We start from the raw sequence: 20,317 nt of genomic DNA, 5'->3' as shown, positions 1-20,317 counted from the left end.
TTTTCTCTCATTTTATATTTATTTCTTTGTATAAGAAGTAGTGTCACAAACTAAAGATTCAGTTTGGGCCTTTTAGACACACACACACACACACATACACACACACACACACACATACACACACACTCACACACACACACACACACACACACACACACACACGCCCACTTCTTTCCATTTCAAAATCAGTGGTCTGCTTCACAAAAGGGAAAACACAGAAAAAAAACAGAGGTAACTAAGTATGCTTTTCAGAGTACTACAGGCCAAAGCCATTGAGAAAGAACAGATTCTCTGAATTTTCTCCAGCTTGGCTTCGAATAGCAAGAGACAAAGCTTTTAAAAAGGAAGAAAATGTTAGTTATATATGCTAGTTATAGCTAGCTAGAAACAATAGATTTCAAAGAAAACTTGAATTGAGTAATTGAATAATCTTCACTTTTCCTTCATTTGTCTTTTCTTTTTCTTCATCTTATTTCTCATGGTGTCCTTTTAAGAATCTGAGAAATGAGCCGTTAAGTGTCTAGGCCCTTGTCAGTACAATAGTCGCATGGATACACAACGCATGAAGACAAACAATTACACTACCCAGGACACAAATTAGAGCAATCTGCTATTTAGGTTCAAAGGGGTCCAATCCAGTCTTAGGAAGAGGTATGGACTCGATGGTATAGAATCCCTAAAATGGTGTTGAAGCAGAGGTCTTTTATTCTAAGAAAATCCAATCAAATGTGTTAAAGGGAAAAACCGGACATGAACAGGGCACTAATACAGACATGAAGTAGTTCAGATCTGCTTTATTTTCCTGCTAAAAATCAGGAAATCTGAACCAGCACTCACTTCTACAGATAAGAGAAAGTAGCTACATCTGGCAGTGAAAATGTGAATTTGTTGACCTAATTTGGTGTTCCAGCTTAAAATTTCCAAAGAAGCATGGTTTTTATTAAGTCATCCAATCACCTACAGCTCATTTTTCTGAGAATATAATTGTCAGAGGAGCCTGGACCAGGGCTTTGTTCATGTCCATCAAGGGAAGCAATTTCTCTGCCCTAAAGACATTCCAAACTACTCAAAACATGAAAGAGTTAATGCAGTCGGTTAGGTCAATGACTTCACTGAGGGACCAGCCCTCAAGGAGAAGGGATCACTCATGGAAGGCAGGTTCATCTTAAGCCATGCTAATGATATAGGGTGAATAATAATTATCCCTTTAATGAGGTAAGATACTTTTCCTTCCCAGAATTCCTGTGCCCAATAGAGGCCCTACAATCCATGATGAGGTTGGATATGCCCCCTTTCTACTCATACATCATTCTTCCCAGTTATAGAAGAAAAATTCTTAAATTTTATCTGTTTCTTATCACATGTATTCCTCTAAACCACCCCATTACCTTTGTGTTAACTCCTCTATTCCGTACTCTTTAAGTCCCTGTTACTATTGTCCATGTTTAATTTTTTCTAGTAAGGAACAAAATGACTAAAATCATCAATATGAAAGAAAACCCATAAACATATCACCCACCCGTTCCTGGTCATTTTGCAATAGCCTTTTAATTGGAGTGATCCTCGATAATTGATTCTTCTCATAAATCCTACAAAGAAATGATCATGACATTGCCCAGAGACAGGTGTGTGGCTCAGTAATTAGGGTGTTGGTTTACGTGGAAGAACCTGCATGCAACCCCAGCGCTGGATCCGACACACATTATTATTATAATGTGTTATTCCGGGACTCTAGAAGTGGAGGCAGATGAATCAGAAGTCTCAGACTGTCTTGACCTACAAGAGAACCTATCTCAAAATAAATTACGAGGTCATTGCTTTATGAGTTACCATAATACTCTTTCCCTCTGTGATCAGAGTGGAGGCAAACTCCTTATGCCCACGTGCACAGATACAATAAGCACTTAGCAAGGTAAGTAAGGACAGCAGGAGAGCCTGGAGCCTCTGCCCTCGCTGTGCATTCCTTGCTCACTCTAGGATGTCACTCATTCTGGGAGTGTCCATTGGCAACTGGGGGTGCCTCACCCACCTGCTCTTCTAGTCTCACTACGCAAGACATAACTGAAACACCATACTGGCAATATTTTACTGTGTCTGTTCTAGACTCCTCTAAGGTCAGTGTCCTAAACCTATATTCATTTTGGATTAGCAGCATTTGGTGGGGCAGACCTCCCTCACCCGTAGAGACAATAATCTGTGATGGAGAGGCTGCCCCCTGGAGCATGAGTAATCCTCTGAGAGCCTGCTCTTGCCCTTAAGCAATTAGGATTTCTTCCGACCACTAGGACTAAGACGTGATCAACTGTGCCTTGGCCTTGAGTGCTTAATTATGCATGGCCCAGTTCTTTTTCACCTTAAACCTAAAGCTATGTGTCAGTGCCCCTAAAATGATGCTAATATCATCAGATCCTTTTTATCTGTTCTTCCCAATGTGTGCGTTATTAAATTTCCTTCCTCTGCTTTGCACAGTTATTCATCTTTAACTAGGATATTGGGATGTATGGCCATGTTATTCTTTTGGGACGCCTGCAGTCAATGCTTTGGCTCTGAAATTTCAATTGTAAATTCACTATGACATGATCTTGTTAAATTTTCTGAAGCCTCTCTCACAATTTTTCTCCCCAATTAAAACGGTAAACTCATTTCTACGCTAAGACCATGCATCTATTCTTCCCTGTCTCCAGGGCAACCCTATTATCTTTCATTAGACATTGGTTTAAATCTTACTTTTCCTTCCTACTGTCAAATTAAATTAAGTTTGACCTAATACTGCTTCCATACATATTTTAAGTTTGGACTCAGGGTTTATCAAGGAGAATTGCATCTGGACTGCTATGCGAGACTAAAGTTATTCTCTCAATAAAAACTTCAGTGGTCTTTATCATTTGATGGTACTTGCCTTCCTTCCTTATCTGTATCCTCCATTAGAACATATGCTATAGGAAAGAGAGCCTGGATTCCCTAAGGCCTAGAGCAATTCCTGGCACATAGCCAGGAGTTCCATAAATATCTGACCAATATACAAAGCTGTAAACTTACTTGTTGGCTATAAGATTTCTTATGAAATAATTTGAGATTCTTTCAGTTTCTGGGTATTGGTAAAAGCTGAACTATTATGTGAGTTCCTTACTCTTTGATGTTAAGTGATGCTGCTATTGCTTTTAGTCTTTCAGATTTGTTTTGCTTTATCTGATTAGTTATTCCAATAAAACTTCTCATCTTTCTTGTTTATTTAACTTGAGTTAAGCATTTTGTCTGCACTAGGTAGCATATTTAATTACCTACCTTGTATTTGGTACATTTACTTTGCATGTATGTCCTAAAAACAAATTAGGACTAAATTAGGATTGGGACTAAATTGCCTGCTGTCATTTGTATTTGTCCTTGATATACACTGATTTGTGGTTACGCCATTCAAATATACAATACAACCTCTGACTGAAAAATGCGATTTCGAGACTCGGGAGATGGCTCAGTCATAAAGTGCCTGCCCTGGAAGCATGAGGACCAGAGATCAGATCTAAGGCCCCCAGGAGGAAGGCAGGTGGCCATACACACTTATAATTCCAGTTATGGAAAAGAGGATCCCTGGAGCTCAGTGTAGCTGAATCGATCAGCTTCCAGTTCTGAGAGTGACTGCGTCTCAAAAAATATCAAGTGGAGAGCAAAGAAAACACCCACTGTTTATCCCCGGCCTCCACACAATCACTTGTACACTTATGCACACACCTACAAAAGCTGGTACATATGATGCACACACATACACACAGTAAAAGAAAGAAAATACAACACAAAACACTAAAGTATTTTGTAGTCTGTTCTGGAGCTATTTTTATGTAAGATGGCACAAATATTTCACAGCTGTGGAGAAGAAAGAAAATGATTAAAGGATTTCATGGGCTCCTAGTTTTGTTTTGCTTTATAAAGAGGTTGATTTGGGGCTAATGAATTTGTGTTTCAGTTTGTTTGAAACAGACACACACCCCACACATGTATACCCAAGTGTGTGTGCATTTTCATCAGAGAGTTCTTCATTGTATTCCACAGAGACAAGCAAAAACTGAGAGGCCCGCTGGGAAAAGCAGTTTTCCATTTACAGAGCTTACAGGTCGGCAGCACATTCAGAGAGAAAGACATCCAGTCTTCTTGTGATGAATTTCTTTTATATTTGGACACTGAAGTCAAATGCAGCCATGCTCTAGGTCACTGTCTGGTCACACATGAAAGAGATCAATAAATCATAGGCCAGCTTACTTCAATAAGCCTCAAACTAAGATTTTATGAATGGACCAGATTTGCCCGTATAGCCTCTACTTAGCGACCAAAATACTTTTAACTTCTATCAGGTTCGGCTGCTCTTACTACCTTACTCCAAAAATTCCTCAAGTCAGGAGACTAAAATCCACTGATTCTGTGTTTTGTCATTGACCTGGCTTGGTCCAGTTTCCAGAATCAAACATTCTGAACATTCTTGCACGTGTCCTCCATTGTCTGTTCCCTCAATCATCTTCTCTTGAACAAAATAACAGTCCTGGTTTCTGTTCAATTATCTGCCTATTTGGAACCTGAATCCAGGCAAAAAAGGGAGAAAGAGAAAGGATGGAAATAAAGGAAGGAAGGAAGGAAGGAAGGAAGGAAGGAAGGAAGGAAGGAAGGAAAGACACAAACCTAATGGTGTACACCTGTAATCCCAGCACACTTTGGAGACTGAGACAGAAAGACAATGAAAGATCAGCCCGAGCTATAAAGACTTCATCTCGAAATTAATTAATTAATCTTTCTCTAGCCTGTTTAATTTAGATGAGAAATTCCAAGCATCATTTGGGGCTTAATGGTACCCGGTTATCTCACTGTACTTCTAAACGTCCATTTTCTTTCAAATCATTTATTTTTTTTAAGATATTCATATATCTACTCCACTCCCCTCTTTTCATGCCCACGTTTGTTTTCTATATCACCAAGGAAACAAAATATTCAGTCAGGATTCATGTAGCTCCAGCCAGGGCATCAGCTCACTCACCTCCATGTGCACAGAGATGTCAGGCCTCCCCGGAAAAGTCTACCCTCTTGTGTAACATCCTGTTTCCCACACAACAGTATTTCCTGGGCTCCAACAAACTCATTTTCCCTGTCCATCTAAATGTCTCTATTTCTGTCCTTATCATTTAAACAGAATTCAAATGCAAATTCTGTGAACTCTTCCTTGAACCACTTCTTAATTTTAAGGTACAAAATGCTTCTGTTTATGGCTAGAATCCACTAATGAGTGAGTACATACCATATTCATATTTTTGGGTCTGGGTTATCTCACTCAGGATATTGTTTCCTACAAAAAAAAAATGCTTCTGACATTTTCAGGTTCCACTGGTCCCATTTGCTCTGTTTCTCAGAGTTGACCTCTTAAAAAATCAGTCAAAGCTGTGCTATATGCCTTCCTAGTCATTCCTTTTCTCTGCATAGATCTCTTTCCCCCTTTATGTTATAGGAAACAATTCATATGTATCTGATTAGTAACTCTGTTTATAACTACTAAGCCAAGTGTTTTATATTCTTACACTTTAATGTACATGGATGACATTTTGTCATCTTTATTTCTGTTTGTTTGAGGTTTTTCCTCAGCACTATACTCCACAAATCTGGTCGTACTATTATTGTGATGTTGGGATGCTACCCACTTCCACACTCTGCCGCATCTGCTCCCTCAGAATAACATCCAGATAACTGACCAGCTCCCTGTTAAGCACTACTCAAAGCCATCTCTCTGCCAAGGGCGCCAAGGGTTCTGTGTCTTCACATCCTTCCTTGCTCAGCTCTTTGTCTCTTCATGCCCATGGACCCCTCTCCTAGTCTCCTCATTTCCACTAGTCCTGACTCCCCTTGCATTGTATTCGGGTCCGCAGCCTCGGTGCGACCGTCAACGTCTTTGACTTATTGCACCATGTCGTACAACAGTAAAGTTCCTAAGCTGTTCTCTCAAAGTCATCTGTCATTCTTTTCTCAGTCTCATCTATGAGAGCCAATAAAGCTGCCATCATTCCTTCTACCACCATCCCCAATACCTCCCCATCGATACCTCAACCTGGTAACCTGGTAGCTATGGGAACCATGTTAAAAGCGTAAGTCAGAGAATTTGATTGATCTACTTAAAACAACCCAACGGCTTCCATCTCGGTCTAAAAGCCTGGATAACTGATTGATTATTGGGTCTCTTCCTTTCTAGGTAGTAACCACTGGGAGGAACTGACTTTGCCCTTTTTTATGTGTTAGTTTTCCAAGCTTATGAGGGTAATCAATGAAGGTTAATGGAATAACAGAAAATAAAGCAAGCAGCCTGTGATCCAATGTCTCCCTTACCTATGTTGTCTGTGTCTCAGGTTTCCCTTGGGCTGCCGAATAATCTTCCAAATTTCTGAATTCATTTCTTCTGTCCTCCCCTCCTTCCTCCACCCCTCATCCTTCTCATGCTTTAGTTTTTATTTGTTGATACACAGTCTGACAACGTAGCCTTGGACAGTCTTGAATTTACTATTTTTTTATTCTTGTTGTTGTTTCATTTTGTTTTATTTTTCGAGGCAGGGTTTCTCAGCGTAGCCCTGCCTGCCCTGGAACTTGCTCTTGTATCCCAGGCTGGCTTCGAACTCACAGAGATCTGCCTAACTCTGTTTCCCAAGTGCTGGGATTAAAGGTGTGCACCCTCATCACCCGGTGAATTTACTATTCTTAGACGGTCTTCAAATTAATAATTTCTCCGTTTATACTTCTCAGTGCTGTAATAAGCAATACCATACCCAGTCAGTAATTTGGTTTTCATCTATGCAGGGCAGAGAGTGTCCTGATTGGCAAGTGGCCTGTCGCTGATCTCCATCCCAGCATTAAATCACACCAGTGATTTAAACCAACTTCCCTCATACTTCCTACTTGAGCTGTGGTATCCTACTTGGGTGGTCAGATTTGCTTCCGTCGGCACTCTTCCAGGATTCCCACCAATGTATGTCTGCTTCCTCCACAAAATAGAACATACTTCTTGTCTTTACAACTTGGAACAATACATATATGCCCACTACCTGCAGAGAACAATGTCAGCCACTAAAACTGAGATGGAAGAGAAAGGCAGGAAAAGTTAAAGAGACATGAGAAAGGGAACAAGCTCAGAGCGTATCAGGTCCCTGGATATGGCGAAAGGCTTTCAGCAGCTGGAAATCAAGAGATTTAATACAACTCTTGACTTGAAAGATTGTCTGCTTATAGATCATCGTTTTCTTCAGAAACGCTTCAGAGTGTTAAAGCAATTGATAGACTGTGTCCAAAACAAATGTGGCCTTTGAGTTTAACCTTGTTTTTTTTCTCATCAGTCTATATTTTCCTGAGAAATTTTCACAAACAAGGTTAAGAAGTATATTTATTGTTTAAACTTATGTCTTCACCTTTTTGCCCCATGTTTATAGTCAGAATTCCTTTGACCTCTTCTGACTTAATGTTTTTATTTAATCAACTGTTCTTTCTTGTCTTAAACTTGGTAGCATACTCATAAGCTACCATATAACCTTCTCATGAAATAAATCATCCAGATAAAAAATAAGTACATCCAATCATCGTTACATAATCTTTTATACTAAGATGTAGATTATATCCTTTGAAAAAAAATGCAGTCTAAAGATCCTAAAGGCCAAACACGCTCCTTGCCTTGCCTTGGGTGTATACTATTCTCCTTTTCTCTCTGTGGGAAGACATAGCTGACTGGTTAGCAGTCTGCCATAGCCTGGCAGCTTTCTCTAAGTTTGACGATATGGAAATATATCCCTCCCTCCCCAACAAGGCTTCCTGCTCTCCACCTACCCTTATCTAGAGAGTCTCCCTGGGCCTGGAGGACTGACCTCATCTAAAGGCCCTCTCTAAACCAGATGCCTGATTCATCTTTAGCTTGACCCTTGGCACAGATCCTTGCTAAGAAGACTTGGGCTGGAAGTTCTACTACAGAACCTTACTGCCACATACCAAGCCTCATGATAGGAGTATGCCACTTCATGCAAATTAGGGTTTGTTCTCAGGCTCCCCGATCCTATATATTCCTTATAGGCTGGAATAAAATTAAGCCAATTCACCAAAGTTTGACTCCCCGGGGGCCTCCCTCTATCTGTGCTCATGGGCAATGTACAAAGCTTTCTGTCACCCCTTGTGCCCTTCTGCCCTCTTGGACTGATGGCCAGCAGGCCAAGACGGAAAGAGGACACCCACACCTTACTCCTCTCTTTCTTTAGTTTTTTATGGTTTTTAGAGACAAGTTTTATGTATCCAAGTCTAGCCTGGATCTCGCTATGTAGCCAAGGCTCTTCCTGCCACTGCCTCCTGAAAACTGGGGTTACAAATATTTGCTATTGTAAAGCGTTCCTTCTGAAATTATTTTCTCCATGGTCAATAGAGGCCCAGAAGCACCTGGGTGTTTCTAGTTCTTTCTCTAGAGAGAACTCGGCTGTTCAGGAATAATATCTAGTCAGATCTCCTGCAGTCAGGGAGGGAACAGGATGCTTTCAATCCAGTGTCAAGTTTCTGTGTGAGGGGAAGAAGTTCCTTTCCTCTCTCAGCAGGGTCTCTGTGGGGGCGTGACAAGCCTCACGTGGACTGTTTCTCAACTTCCTCAACACCATGGGTTCAAAGAAAAGACTGTGGCATTCCACATTCAGGTATGAAATTATGTATGCAAAATATGTATGCAAAATAAACACACATGCTTTGAATATGTGAACCCACTGCTAATTCTTTTTTGTAAACTTGTTAATCTCAGGGTGGCAACTATTACAATTAATTGAAGAAAGAAAAGCGCCAGCGTATCATTCATAGACATCAAAATAACATAATATTTACTACAATGGGATGTTTTCTCCCTGATAACTGACACGCCTGTGTCTAACTGTGCATTAATATTGGGTGTATTAAGCTGCTTTTAATTTGAAGTCAGATCTATAGCTCATCCCAGAGCTTGGGACAAATGGTCCTTCAGCAGTTTTCGTACATGTCATCCCCTAGCTGTGAGAGAAAGCAGCCTAGCCTGACCCGCAGTCTGGGTTCCATCTCAAGAAGTTCAAAGGACCAAAACAATTACCTCCTCGAGGACATCGGCCAGCTTGCTGAGGATTTCATCAGGAAGGCTCTGGAATGTTGGAACGCTGGAAAACAAAACAGAGCATGATGCTGAACACCTGCATGGCAGCTTGCTATAACAAATATAAAATGCATGAAAAATGAAAGCTTGTTTCTTGATTAAGAACCTATAGATAATGATCACATATTTTTCTCAGTTTTCTTTTTTAATATTATTTTTATTCAGTTTACATACCAACCACAGTTTCCCCTCCTTTTCCTCCTCCTGCTCCTCCCAACCGCCCCCCAATTCACCCCATCCACAGAAAGCGTAAGGTGTAATTTAATCCACAAAAAGGGTAAGGTGTAATTTAAGGAATCATCAGTGTATTTGATGTCCAGCAAGGAGAGGTTATGTGGCCTAAGCAGAGTTTCTATTGCTGTGATGAACACCATAACCAAAATCAAGTTAGGAAGGAACAGAGTTTGTTTGATTTACACTTCCACATGGAGTCCATCACTGAAGGAAGCCAGGGCAGGAAATCAAACAGGGCAGGAACCTGGAGAAAGGAGCTGATGCAGAGGTCATGAAGGGGTGCTGCTTACTGGCTTGCTCATCTTGGCTTACTCAGAGTACTTTCTTAGAGAGCCAAGAACCACTTGCCCAGGGATAGTACCATCCACAGTGGTCTGGGCCCTCCGCCATCAATCACTAATTAAGAAATGTCTTATGAGCTTGCCTACAGCCAGATTTCTGGGGCATTTTCCCAACTGAGGCTCCCTTCCCTCTGATGACGCTAACTTGTGTCAAGTTGATAAAAAAAAATCCTATCCAGGATAACTAACCTCTTGTCAACACATCACTGTTAAACCCACAATCTTCACCTCCAAGATCACAAATTAATATAAATATCACAATACAAAACATTTCACAAAAAATTTCAGAAACTTAAAATGTGCCACAGTCTTATAAATTTATACTTTAAAAATTCAGTCTCTTTTTTAAAAATCCAAAGTCTCTCTTTTTTTAATTAATTAATTAATTTATTAAAAATTTCTACCTCCTCCCTGCCTCCCTTTTCCCTCCCCCTCCTCACCTCCCCCTCCCTTTCTAGTCCTAAGAGCAGTCAGGGCTCCCTGCCCCGTGGGAAGCTCAAGGTCCTCCCCCCTCCATCCAGATATATAAAGGTGAGCATCCAAACAAACCAGGCTCCAACAAAGTCAGTCCATGCGGTAGAATCAAAACCCAGTGCCATTGTCCTTGGCTTCTCTGTCATAATTAAAGGACATTGAGTCTATAATTTGTGATCCTAGAAAAGCTAAATAAGAAGGTGAATCCAAAGAAAATCATATAGTTATCCTCCTGGATAGTGGAAGTAGACAAGATTGCTAGGCAAAAGTTGGGTGCACGGGGGTGTGGGGAGGTGGATGTAAGGGGAGATGGGTAGAGAGAAGGGAGAAGGGGAGGATTCGGGAAAGCTTGGGGGAATGGGATGGGTGGGATGGAGGAAGGGTGAATATGGGAGCAGGGAAGTAAATATCTTAATCAAAGGACCCATTTTAGGGTTGGCAAGAGACTTGACTCTAGAGGGGTTCCCAGGTCCAAGGAGAGGTTTCCAAAGTCTCTTTTACAGTTGAAAGTCTTTCAACCACAGGCTTCTATAAAATCAAAAATAATTTAAATATTTTCTTATTTCAAAAAGGAAGAACCAAGGTATAGTCACAATCAAATCAAAACGAAACTAAACAATAAATGTTAAATGTCTGGGATCTACGCATGACCTCTGGGCTCCTCCAAAGGGTTTGCTCACTTCTCTGCAGCACACACAGCTTGTCTTTTGGGCTCCATTTCCACAGTTACTACCGTTCTGGGTGGTCATCCCATGGTACTGTCACCTCTAAAAAGCTGGGATCTCTTGCTGCAACTGGGCTACACTTTCACCAATAGCTTCTCCTCAGTTCTCTTCAGGAACTCCACCCCTGACACATAGAACCAATCCTCAGCTTCTCTCCATGACCCCTTCATGTCTTCAAAACCAGGACCACCTGGATGATGCTCACACTACCAAGTTTAGGTGCCAGCACAAGGTACAACCTTGGGTACCTCTGGAATACATCTTCCATGTGATGACCCTGAAGAAACACTTCCCAAAAGACTTCATCTCAGTAATGCTGATCTCTTTTAAATAACAACTGATTCTCAGCTCCGGCTGACCAGCATCTATTGTTCAGGAAAGCAAAGGTTTTACTTTAGTGGTTCTGGTCTCTTATTAACCCCACCTGATACATCAGCTCCTGCTGACCAGACACCACAGATTCTTAACACAAATGGCCTAAGAAAGTCTTTGTTTCCCACTAAAACTTCACAAGCCAGACCTCCATTGCAAGGCTCTCAACATTCGCATCTTCCAAGCTCTTACACAACGGCCCACTAAGCTCTCATTACTCAATGGCTTTCCTAGCCCAGATGCTAAAGTCCTTCCACATTGCTCTCAAAAGCAGCATGGTCAAGTCTGTCACAGCAACACCCCACTCTCTGGCACCAATTTCTGTCCTAGCCAGGATTTCTATTGCTTTGGTAAACACGATGGCTGAAAGCAAGCTGGGAAGGAAAGGGTTTTTCTAACTTTTGCTTCATGTCTTAGTCCATCCTTGAGGAAGTCAGTGCAGAAACTGATGTAGAGACCATGGAGGGATGCTGTTTACTGGCTTCCTTGCCTGCTTTCTTACAGTCACTAGGGCCTCCAGCCCAGGCATGGCACCACCCACAATGGGTTGGACTCTCACCCATGAATAACTAACTAATTAAAAAAGTACCCTACAGGTTTGTAATCTACAAATATATCTCCTTCCTGGAGGCATTTTCTCCCTCTTCTCCAATGTTTCAAGCTTGTGTCAAGTTGACCTAAAACTAGCCGCAGTGTGTTGTAAATAAGAGTTCAGTGTTCTGACACTTTCAGTGAATCCACACTTCTCTTGATTTATGTGACTCTGAGGGCCTGAGCCTTGATAGAGAGACAACTACTCTCCCTGTTTAGTTTCCTCTTACCAGATTACACCCAGCTCCACTTCCCCTTCCCAGGTTCTTCCACGTACACCATTTTCTCTGTCCCAGTTCCCACCCACCCTTTACAATATTTTAACTGACGAATCTTTGGGACCTGAAAGTATTCATTCAACAACTATTGTCCTCAGTCCCTCCCTGACCAAGTCAAATTCTCTTATCAAGATTCTTTTTGGTTTTCTTTAGGGCAAAGTCTTGGTGGGTCTAGCCTAGGACACAATAGACAGACGTTCTTGCTTCTGAGAGCCACCCAGCCCCTTTGAGTTTTTACTACACCTGTAATTATATAATATCTGTTCTTGATAGCATGTGTTTACTGCTAGAAAGAAAACACATTAAACACAAAAAAATGCGTGGTATGAGTGTGATCGAGAATTCGGAAGCTCAGCAGCCCTTCCTGAGTGAAGCTATGCGGGTGCTGGCTGTGACGACGTCCTAAACAGTGATAAGAGACCAGTGGCATGAACGAGAATTCCTGGAAAGAAGCTATAACTACAAAGTTTGATCAAGTGATTGATTAATCTTCAGTGACTTGGAGAGGTTGACTTGTTACAAGTTCAGAGCCAAATTATCTTAGGGCATCTTTCGTACTCTTAATAACCATCTTCTGTATATGATTCAACATCTGTGTGACTGTTAGTTAGAAAATATAGAACCTTAGTTTCCACCCAATGAAGGGCTAAAAATGCTCTCAGAGAGCATTTGAAGCCTAGAGCAGTTTCCCCTGCTTTGCTATAATCCACCTACCTGATGTACCCATCACCAAAAGTAACAAAAGTTGACAACTCATTAGAACATGATATTTGGGAAAACGCAAATCTGTGTTCTGGGGGTATTGTCACTCCTATTTGTCCCCAGAATAAGTCATCTCTTTAGTTCCTTCGAGGTCAGAGTTGTTTCCCTCATTGACACTTTATGACAAATGGCTACAGGACAGGAAGAGGAGAGATGGAACGCAAGGAGTGGGGACAGCTATGCACTCAAAGAATAACACCATTTTATGTTGGAATAATGGTTAAAGCTTTAAATCTCCTCAATCCAAATACTAGGATCATCTGTCTCATGCTTCTACATAAACTAGGCTGACTATTAATCAAGCCACACCAGTCTAAGCTGCACTATTGCTCGTCCCTGTTTATACTACTCTTTCAACCTTTCCCATGCAAGCTCTGAGCTACCCTGCCCCTCCGCACAGTCAATGCAAATTTCTTCTACAAAATGAACAAAATTTCTCCAACCTTTGCCCCTGCTGGATGGCATTTTGAACTGCTATCTTGCTCCGCGCCAGGTCACTGCAGAAAACAGGCCCACAACTCAGTCCTTTGTTTTTCCTGCTAGCATCTGTGGGCTTCAAAAAACCTTTTATTTTAGAAACTCCCTGGATTATAATGGTGTTGCTTTGAGAAGGCACATTAGGTTTAGACAGGCTCAAACTAAGCCTCTCATGGCTATGAGGCAAATGTCAGATCCTTCATCTTACCCAGTTCTCACTTCTTCCTGTGAAACAGCAAGCGGAATTCCTGAATGATGTCACAAGTACAAAATGAAAAAACTTAATTTATATATATATAAAGTTTTTATTAATTTTATATAAATTAAATATATATATATATATATATATATATATATATATATATATATATTTCCTTAGTTTTCTGAGCCAGGATCTTATGCTGTACTCCAGGCTGGCCTTGAACTCATGACAATCCACCTGTCTCAGCCTCCCAAACGCTAGCCTTACTGACATGCACCACCACATTCCCCCAAAACTTCATGTATTTGCGAACTAATAAATCATAAGCTAAAACTCATTAGGGTTTATATTCAGAAAGTCTAATGAAAATGCCATCTGGGGCTTAAGACTTCAATCCTGTTTACTCAGGTTTCCGAGCTTGAATAGAGACTACAAATGAGGGTGTGGGCATCGTGTGTCTGATACCTGATTTACAACATAGTCTCGGAAATGCAATGACAGAAGCCTTCGCCTACAGCTGTGAGAGACGCATGAAGAACCTGTTGGTAAAGCGTCGCTCTGGTTCCCATTGCTTAGGGCAAAGCATCCTGATGGATTTCCAGGATCTCTGCAGAGGCACAGCAATTCGCCCAGGATCACCTACTCCACCAGACTTACTGCCCTGGCCTGAGCGAGGGAGGTTTTCATTTCCAGAAGGCAATCAGTTTCAACAGCTGGAAGGGACAGAAGACGATAGAGCAGTGGTTCTCAACCTGTGGATCTTTTGAGGGCCGCATATCAGATACTTACGTTATGATTCCTGGCGGCAGCATAATTACACGTAGCAAGGAAGTAATTTTATGGTCGGGGGTCACCACAGCATGAGGAGCTATATTAAAGGGTCGCAGCATTAGGAAGGTTGAGAACCAGAACTCGGATAGAGAAAGCTGGTGCCCCAAGTTCTGCAGGTTGAGAATCACACCCCCTCCTTTTTCTTTTGATGAACTCTACTTCAGCTCCTGAGATGTGAGATGAATTAGTGTTTCTCCATTGAGTATTTGTGGCAAATACACGCTCCAACTGAGTTTTATGATTGGGTGCTGTCTTTAAAAAAGTTCCTATTACTTCTATGTGACAACTTCTATTTAAATATATGCTCTATGGAAAGCCTGGTATGTTTTCATGAGAGCTACTATCCATGAGAAAAAAATAGTATTTCCTTAACTGTGCAGGACATTAAATGAAAGCAAAAATGTTTGGAGTTAGGAGGACATTTTTAAATTATTATGTTTTATAATTTTAAATGTTTCAAAACACTGGACTGGGACTGTAGGTTTAGCTCACTGATAGAACACTTTTCTAACATGCACAAGGCCCTGATTCTATTTCCAGCACAAAAAAAAAAACTGAGCACCATTTATTAATACAAATGAAGAATCCTTTATAAGAAGAAGCATTAAGGAAGGAACAACTTTGTGTAGGGGTAGACAGATGGTTCAGCAGGTATAGACACTTGCTGGGCATGCCTGGGGTCTGGAGTTCAGATCCCAGCACCTACATCTGTTTCCCAGCACCACTGCAGGGTTGAGAGAGAATAATTGCATAGCCTTTGCCAGCTGACAGTTTAACTGAGCCTGAACTCTGGGCTCAGAGAGACCCCACCTCAAAGGAATGAGGTGGCGAGTGACAGAATAGGACACCCAAAGCCTTTTTCCTGCCCTCCAAGAGCAGATATGCACATGCACACACACACACACGTACACACACAACACACCATACTCAAGTATAAAAAATATAAGAAATGACCGGTAACGTTTGATTCACTTCTGGACTTAAAACGGAAAATCATTCATCAGAAAAAGAAGAGTGATTTTCTGCTCATTAGTTACTCTGAAAACACTCTGTTCTTTAAAATTCAGAGATCTATTGTTCTTTAAACACCAGATAATTTCTATTGTGCAATTAATCTGCTTTCTAAGAATTCTCTGTCTGCCAGTAGTGTGAACTCCAAGAACAATACAACTGAGGATAGTCAACTTAAAATTCTGTCCAAAAAAAATAGATGAGTTGAATTTTCTCAAATGCATCAAAAGACATCAATTGAGATTCCAAAAATTTTGGTAAATGGTAATTCAAGATAGGGCTTTCTGGTTTGAAACACTGAAGGCAAAGTCTTATTAGAACAAGCTTCCAGACGGAATGTTAAACACGAGAGAAGCATATTTTATGGTTAAAATAATGTATTATAATAATTTGCATGTTAATTGCAAGTAATTCTTACAGATGTGTTCAAATGGTTCCTAAGGACTTGCACTAGGTTTGAAGTAAGAGACTGCATTTCAATGTAATATAATAGAGGTGATTGAGTGTGGAGCTTTTCTATTTGTTTTTCTCATTGAATGAAGCAGAGGCTTGGAATCTGTAATGACAGATGATAGAAGATGAAATTTGAATGCTTTTTATTTGCCAGGCACTGGGGTAAGAGTTTTATAGATAACATGAATTTCATTTTTACAGCAACCTTATCATCAGCCCATTATAGTCATCCATTCTCCAGATAAGAGTGACCAACCTTGAGAGGTTGTCTAAGGTCACATCACACAACATCAGAAGAGGTAGAAACATAAAAGTGCCCATTTAGATTAATGTGCTCCTCATCAATAGCTCACTGAAATATGTCGTTTACAGGGAGGGTACCAGAATAATGCTTTGCCATCTAGGTGTGGTGACATATGAAGTCACCTAGCATTCAGAGGCTAAGGCAAGAGGACCATCATAAGTTTGAGCTAGCTTCATATAAAGAGCAAGTGCCAGACCACCCAGGCCTCCAGCGAGACCCTGTCTCCAAAAACCAAAATTAGCAACAAAGCATCCTAGCTCATTACTCCTTTAGATAATGATTTAAAAATAATTACCCATTTTGATACCATTTGATGGACTTCAGTTATCTTCCAGCTTTTTATTATGAAAAACATCAAGCCAGTGGTAAAGAATAGTTTAAGAATTGCCAGTATTATCAATACTAGAATCACTTATTAACATATACCGTTCTTATGCTATCACTTTCTATTTCTCTACATATGTGCATAATCGCTAAAGGGAGATATAGCTGAATAAATAGTTGAGGTTATCTTTCAGATTTCAAAAGTCTCTTCACTAATACCTCAGCAGATATCTCATAAAAGTGAAGGCAGGAGGATCCTGAGTTTGAAGCCAGCCTGGGCTAAACAGAGCATTTTAGTCTAAGTTTTATAGCAAGACACTGTTGCACACAAATCAAAAGAAAAATGGGTGTGGGAGGTTTCCTAAATAGTCTTGATGTCATTACTATACAGAATAAAATTAACTCAATAATATCACAAATATTATATATTGTCTAAAAATATATTTTTAAATGTGTGTTTTTTGGGATTCAGTTTTATCTTATGTATATGGATATTTTGCATGTGTGGATGCGGCGCACCAAGTATATACATTATCTTTGAAATCTAGAAGAGGGCATCAGATCCCCTGGAACTAGAGTTACAAATGATTTTTAGATGCCACATGGATGTTGGGAATTGAATTTGGATCCTCTGGAAGAACTAATAGTGCTCTTAACCACTGAGAATCTCTCCAGACTCTGTTAATTAGTTTCTTTTTTTCAGGGGCAAAAGAAATGGCTCAAAGGTTAAGAACATACTCAGGTCCCATAGGGGACCAGAATTTTGTTCCCAGCACATACATCAGGTGGTTTGCAACCACCTGTAACTCCAGCTCCAGGGGTTCCAATGACCCCTTGTGACCTCTATGGGCTCTGCACTCATTCTTACACATAACCTCACAGAGATGCGTGTATAAACACATAATTAGAATTTTTAAAAATTTAAAATGAGGCACCGCGGGCCGGGGCAGGCGGTGAGAGCAAAGGGGCGGGAGTCCCTTTGTTCTAATAGCCGGCCTGCAGCAGCTAAGACCGCAGGCAGGGACTCTTCTGACCAACGAGGGGCTCTGATCCTGTGCAGGGGTAAGTGTGTGGACCGGTGAGGGGTCACACAATATTCCCGCCATCCTTATCTCCCTGGCTACTCCAAAGGGGCAGCTTCCCCCAGCTAATCCCTCTCTCCTGCTACGCCATCCCAGCTTTTGGCCTCGAACCCCTCCCCTCCCCTCTCCCTATTTCAGGGCTTAAATTCCTCCATCTCAGCCAGGGTGGGCACCACAGGTCTGGATAGGTGGTGAGTGCAAAGGGAAGGAAGTCCCTTTGTTCTAATAGCCTGCCTGCAGCTAGCTAAGACTGCAGGCAAAGTGATTCCTGGATAGCAAGGGACACTAATCCAGTAGAAGAAGACCCAGCGGAGGGAAGAGCCATTGGAGAGCATCTGAAGGAAGAGATGGGCAGGCGCCAAGGCAAGAATTCCTCCAACAATCTGAAAAACAACATGAAATCACCAGATCCCAGCGATCTTATGACAGAAGGACTCGAACGCCCTATTCCAGAAGAAGTGGAAAACAGTGTCATTATGAAAGCAATAGAGTCTCTAAAACAGGGTATGAATAACTCACTTAAAGAAATAGAAGAGAAATATAACAAAAAAATGGAAGAAATGAGTAAAGAAATGGAAGACAAATATAACAAAAAGTTTGAAGAAATGAGTAAATTCGTAAATGATACCCTGGGAAACCAAGAAAAAACAATCAAACAGGTAATGGAATCAGTGCAAGAATTGAAAACTGAAATGGAGGCAGTGAAGAAAACACAATCCGAGGGCCGGCTGGATATGGAAAATCTAGGTAAACGAACGGAGACTACAGAATCAAGCTTAACCAATAGAATACAAGAGATAGAAGAACGAATCTCAGATTATGAAGACACCATAGAGAAAATAAACGCCCTGACCAAAGAAAACAGCAAATCCAACAAATTCTCATCACAAAACATTCAGGAAATATGGGACATAATAAAAAAACCAAATCTAAGAATAATAGGAGTAGAAGAAGGAGAAGAAGTGCAGATCAAAGGTCCAGAAGATATATTCAACAAAATTATAGAAGAAAACTTTCCCAACCTAAAGAGGGATATTCCTATGAAGGTGCAAGAAGCATACAGAACACCGAATAGACTGGATCAGAAAAAAACGTCCCCTTGCCATATAATAATCAAAACACAAAGCAGTCAGATTAAAGAAAGGATATTAAGAGCTGCAAAGGAAAAAGGTCAAGTAACCTATAAAGGTAAACCTATCAGACTTACACCAGACTTCTCTATAGAAACCATGAAAGCCAGAAGGTCCTGGATAGAGGTACTGCAGAAATTAAGGGACCATGGATGCAAGTCCAGACTACTTTACCCAGCCAAGCTTTCGTTCACTATCAACGGAGAAAACAAAATTTTCCAGGATAAAAACAAATTTAAACAATATGTAACTACTAATCCAGCCTTACAGAGAATACTAGAAGGAAAATTACATCCCAAGGAATCCAACACTGCCAACACTGACTACAATAATTCAGACATCTAGCGACCCTTCACTAGCACAATTCAAAGAAGGAAAACATATACACTCTATTACCACCAAAAAAATGACTGGAGTCAACAACCAATGGTCATTAATATCTCTTAATATCAATGGACTCAATTCACCTATAAAGAGGCACAGACTTAGAGATTGGACACGAAAACAGGATCCAACATTCTGCTGTTTACAAGAAACACACCTCAACCACAAAGACAGCCACCTACTCAGAGTAAAGGGTTGGGAAAAGGTCTTCCAAGCAAATGGACCTAAGAAACAAGCGGGTGTGGCCATTCTAATATCTAACAAAATCGACTTCAAACTAAAATCAATCAGAAGAGATGGAGATGGACATTTCATACTCATAACAGGAACAACTCTTCAGGAAGAAGTCTCAATCCTGAATATCTATGCCCCTAATGTAAAGGCACCCACATATGTAAAAGAAACTCTTCTAGAACTCAAGGCAGTCATCAAACCACACACGCTAATAGTAGGCGACTTCAACACTCCTCTCTCACCAATGGACAGGTCAATCAGACAGAAACCAAACAGAGAATTAAGAGATTTATTGGAGGTATTGAATCAAATGGACTTAACAGACATCTATAGAACACTCCACCCAAATAGGAAAGAATATACCTTCTTCTCTGCAGTTCATGGAACCTTCTCGAAGATTGACCACATACTCGGCAACAAAGCAAACTCCCACAGATACAAAAAAATATTAGTAACCACCTGTGTCTTGTCAGATCACCATGGATTAAAATTAGAATTCAACAACAATGCTACCCCCAGGAAGTCAACAAACTCATGGAAGTTGAACAGTCAACTACTAAATCACCCCTGGGTCAAGGACGAAATTAAGAAAGAAATTAAAGTCTTCCTTGAATTTAATGAAAACAAAGACACAACATACTCAAACCTATGGGACACTATGAAAGCAGTGCTAAGAGGAAAGTTCATAGCAATAGGTGCCCAAATAAAGAAAACGGAGAAAGCACACATTGGAGACCTAACAGCACACTTGAAAGCTCTAGAAAAAAAAGAAACTGATTCACCCAGGAGGAGTAGAAGACTGGAAATAATCAAACTGAGGGCTGAAATCAACAAAATAGAAACAGAGAAAACAATCCAAAGAATCAATGAATCAAAAAGCTGGTTCTTGGAGAAAATCAACAAGATTGACAAACCCCTATCCAAACTAATCAAACGGCAGAGAGAGCA

The 20,317-nt window shown here is 40.7% G+C and overlaps 1 protein-coding gene across 2 annotated transcripts in view; it reads right to left on the bottom strand.

Moving 5' to 3' along the window:
- Nucleotides 1-20,317, bottom strand: part of Prkg1 (protein kinase cGMP-dependent 1) — a 1,163,909-nt gene that overhangs the window by 304,951 nt on the left and 838,641 nt on the right. For both annotated transcript variants that reach the window (XM_048438824.3, XM_048438823.3), the window contains exon 5: nucleotides 9,101-9,164. In XM_048438824.3, the coding sequence (XP_048294781.1) occupies nucleotides 9,101-9,164 (64 nt within the window). The remainder of the gene's footprint in view (nucleotides 1-9,100; nucleotides 9,165-20,317) is intronic.

This window comes from Myodes glareolus, chromosome 7, assembly GCF_982192425.1.
Source record: "Myodes glareolus chromosome 7, mMyoGla1.1, whole genome shotgun sequence".
Classification (NCBI taxonomy): Eukaryota; Metazoa; Chordata; class Mammalia; order Rodentia; family Cricetidae; genus Myodes; species Myodes glareolus.
Note: the sequence above shows the minus strand (reverse complement) of the source record. Positions and strands in the feature narration are given on the sequence as shown.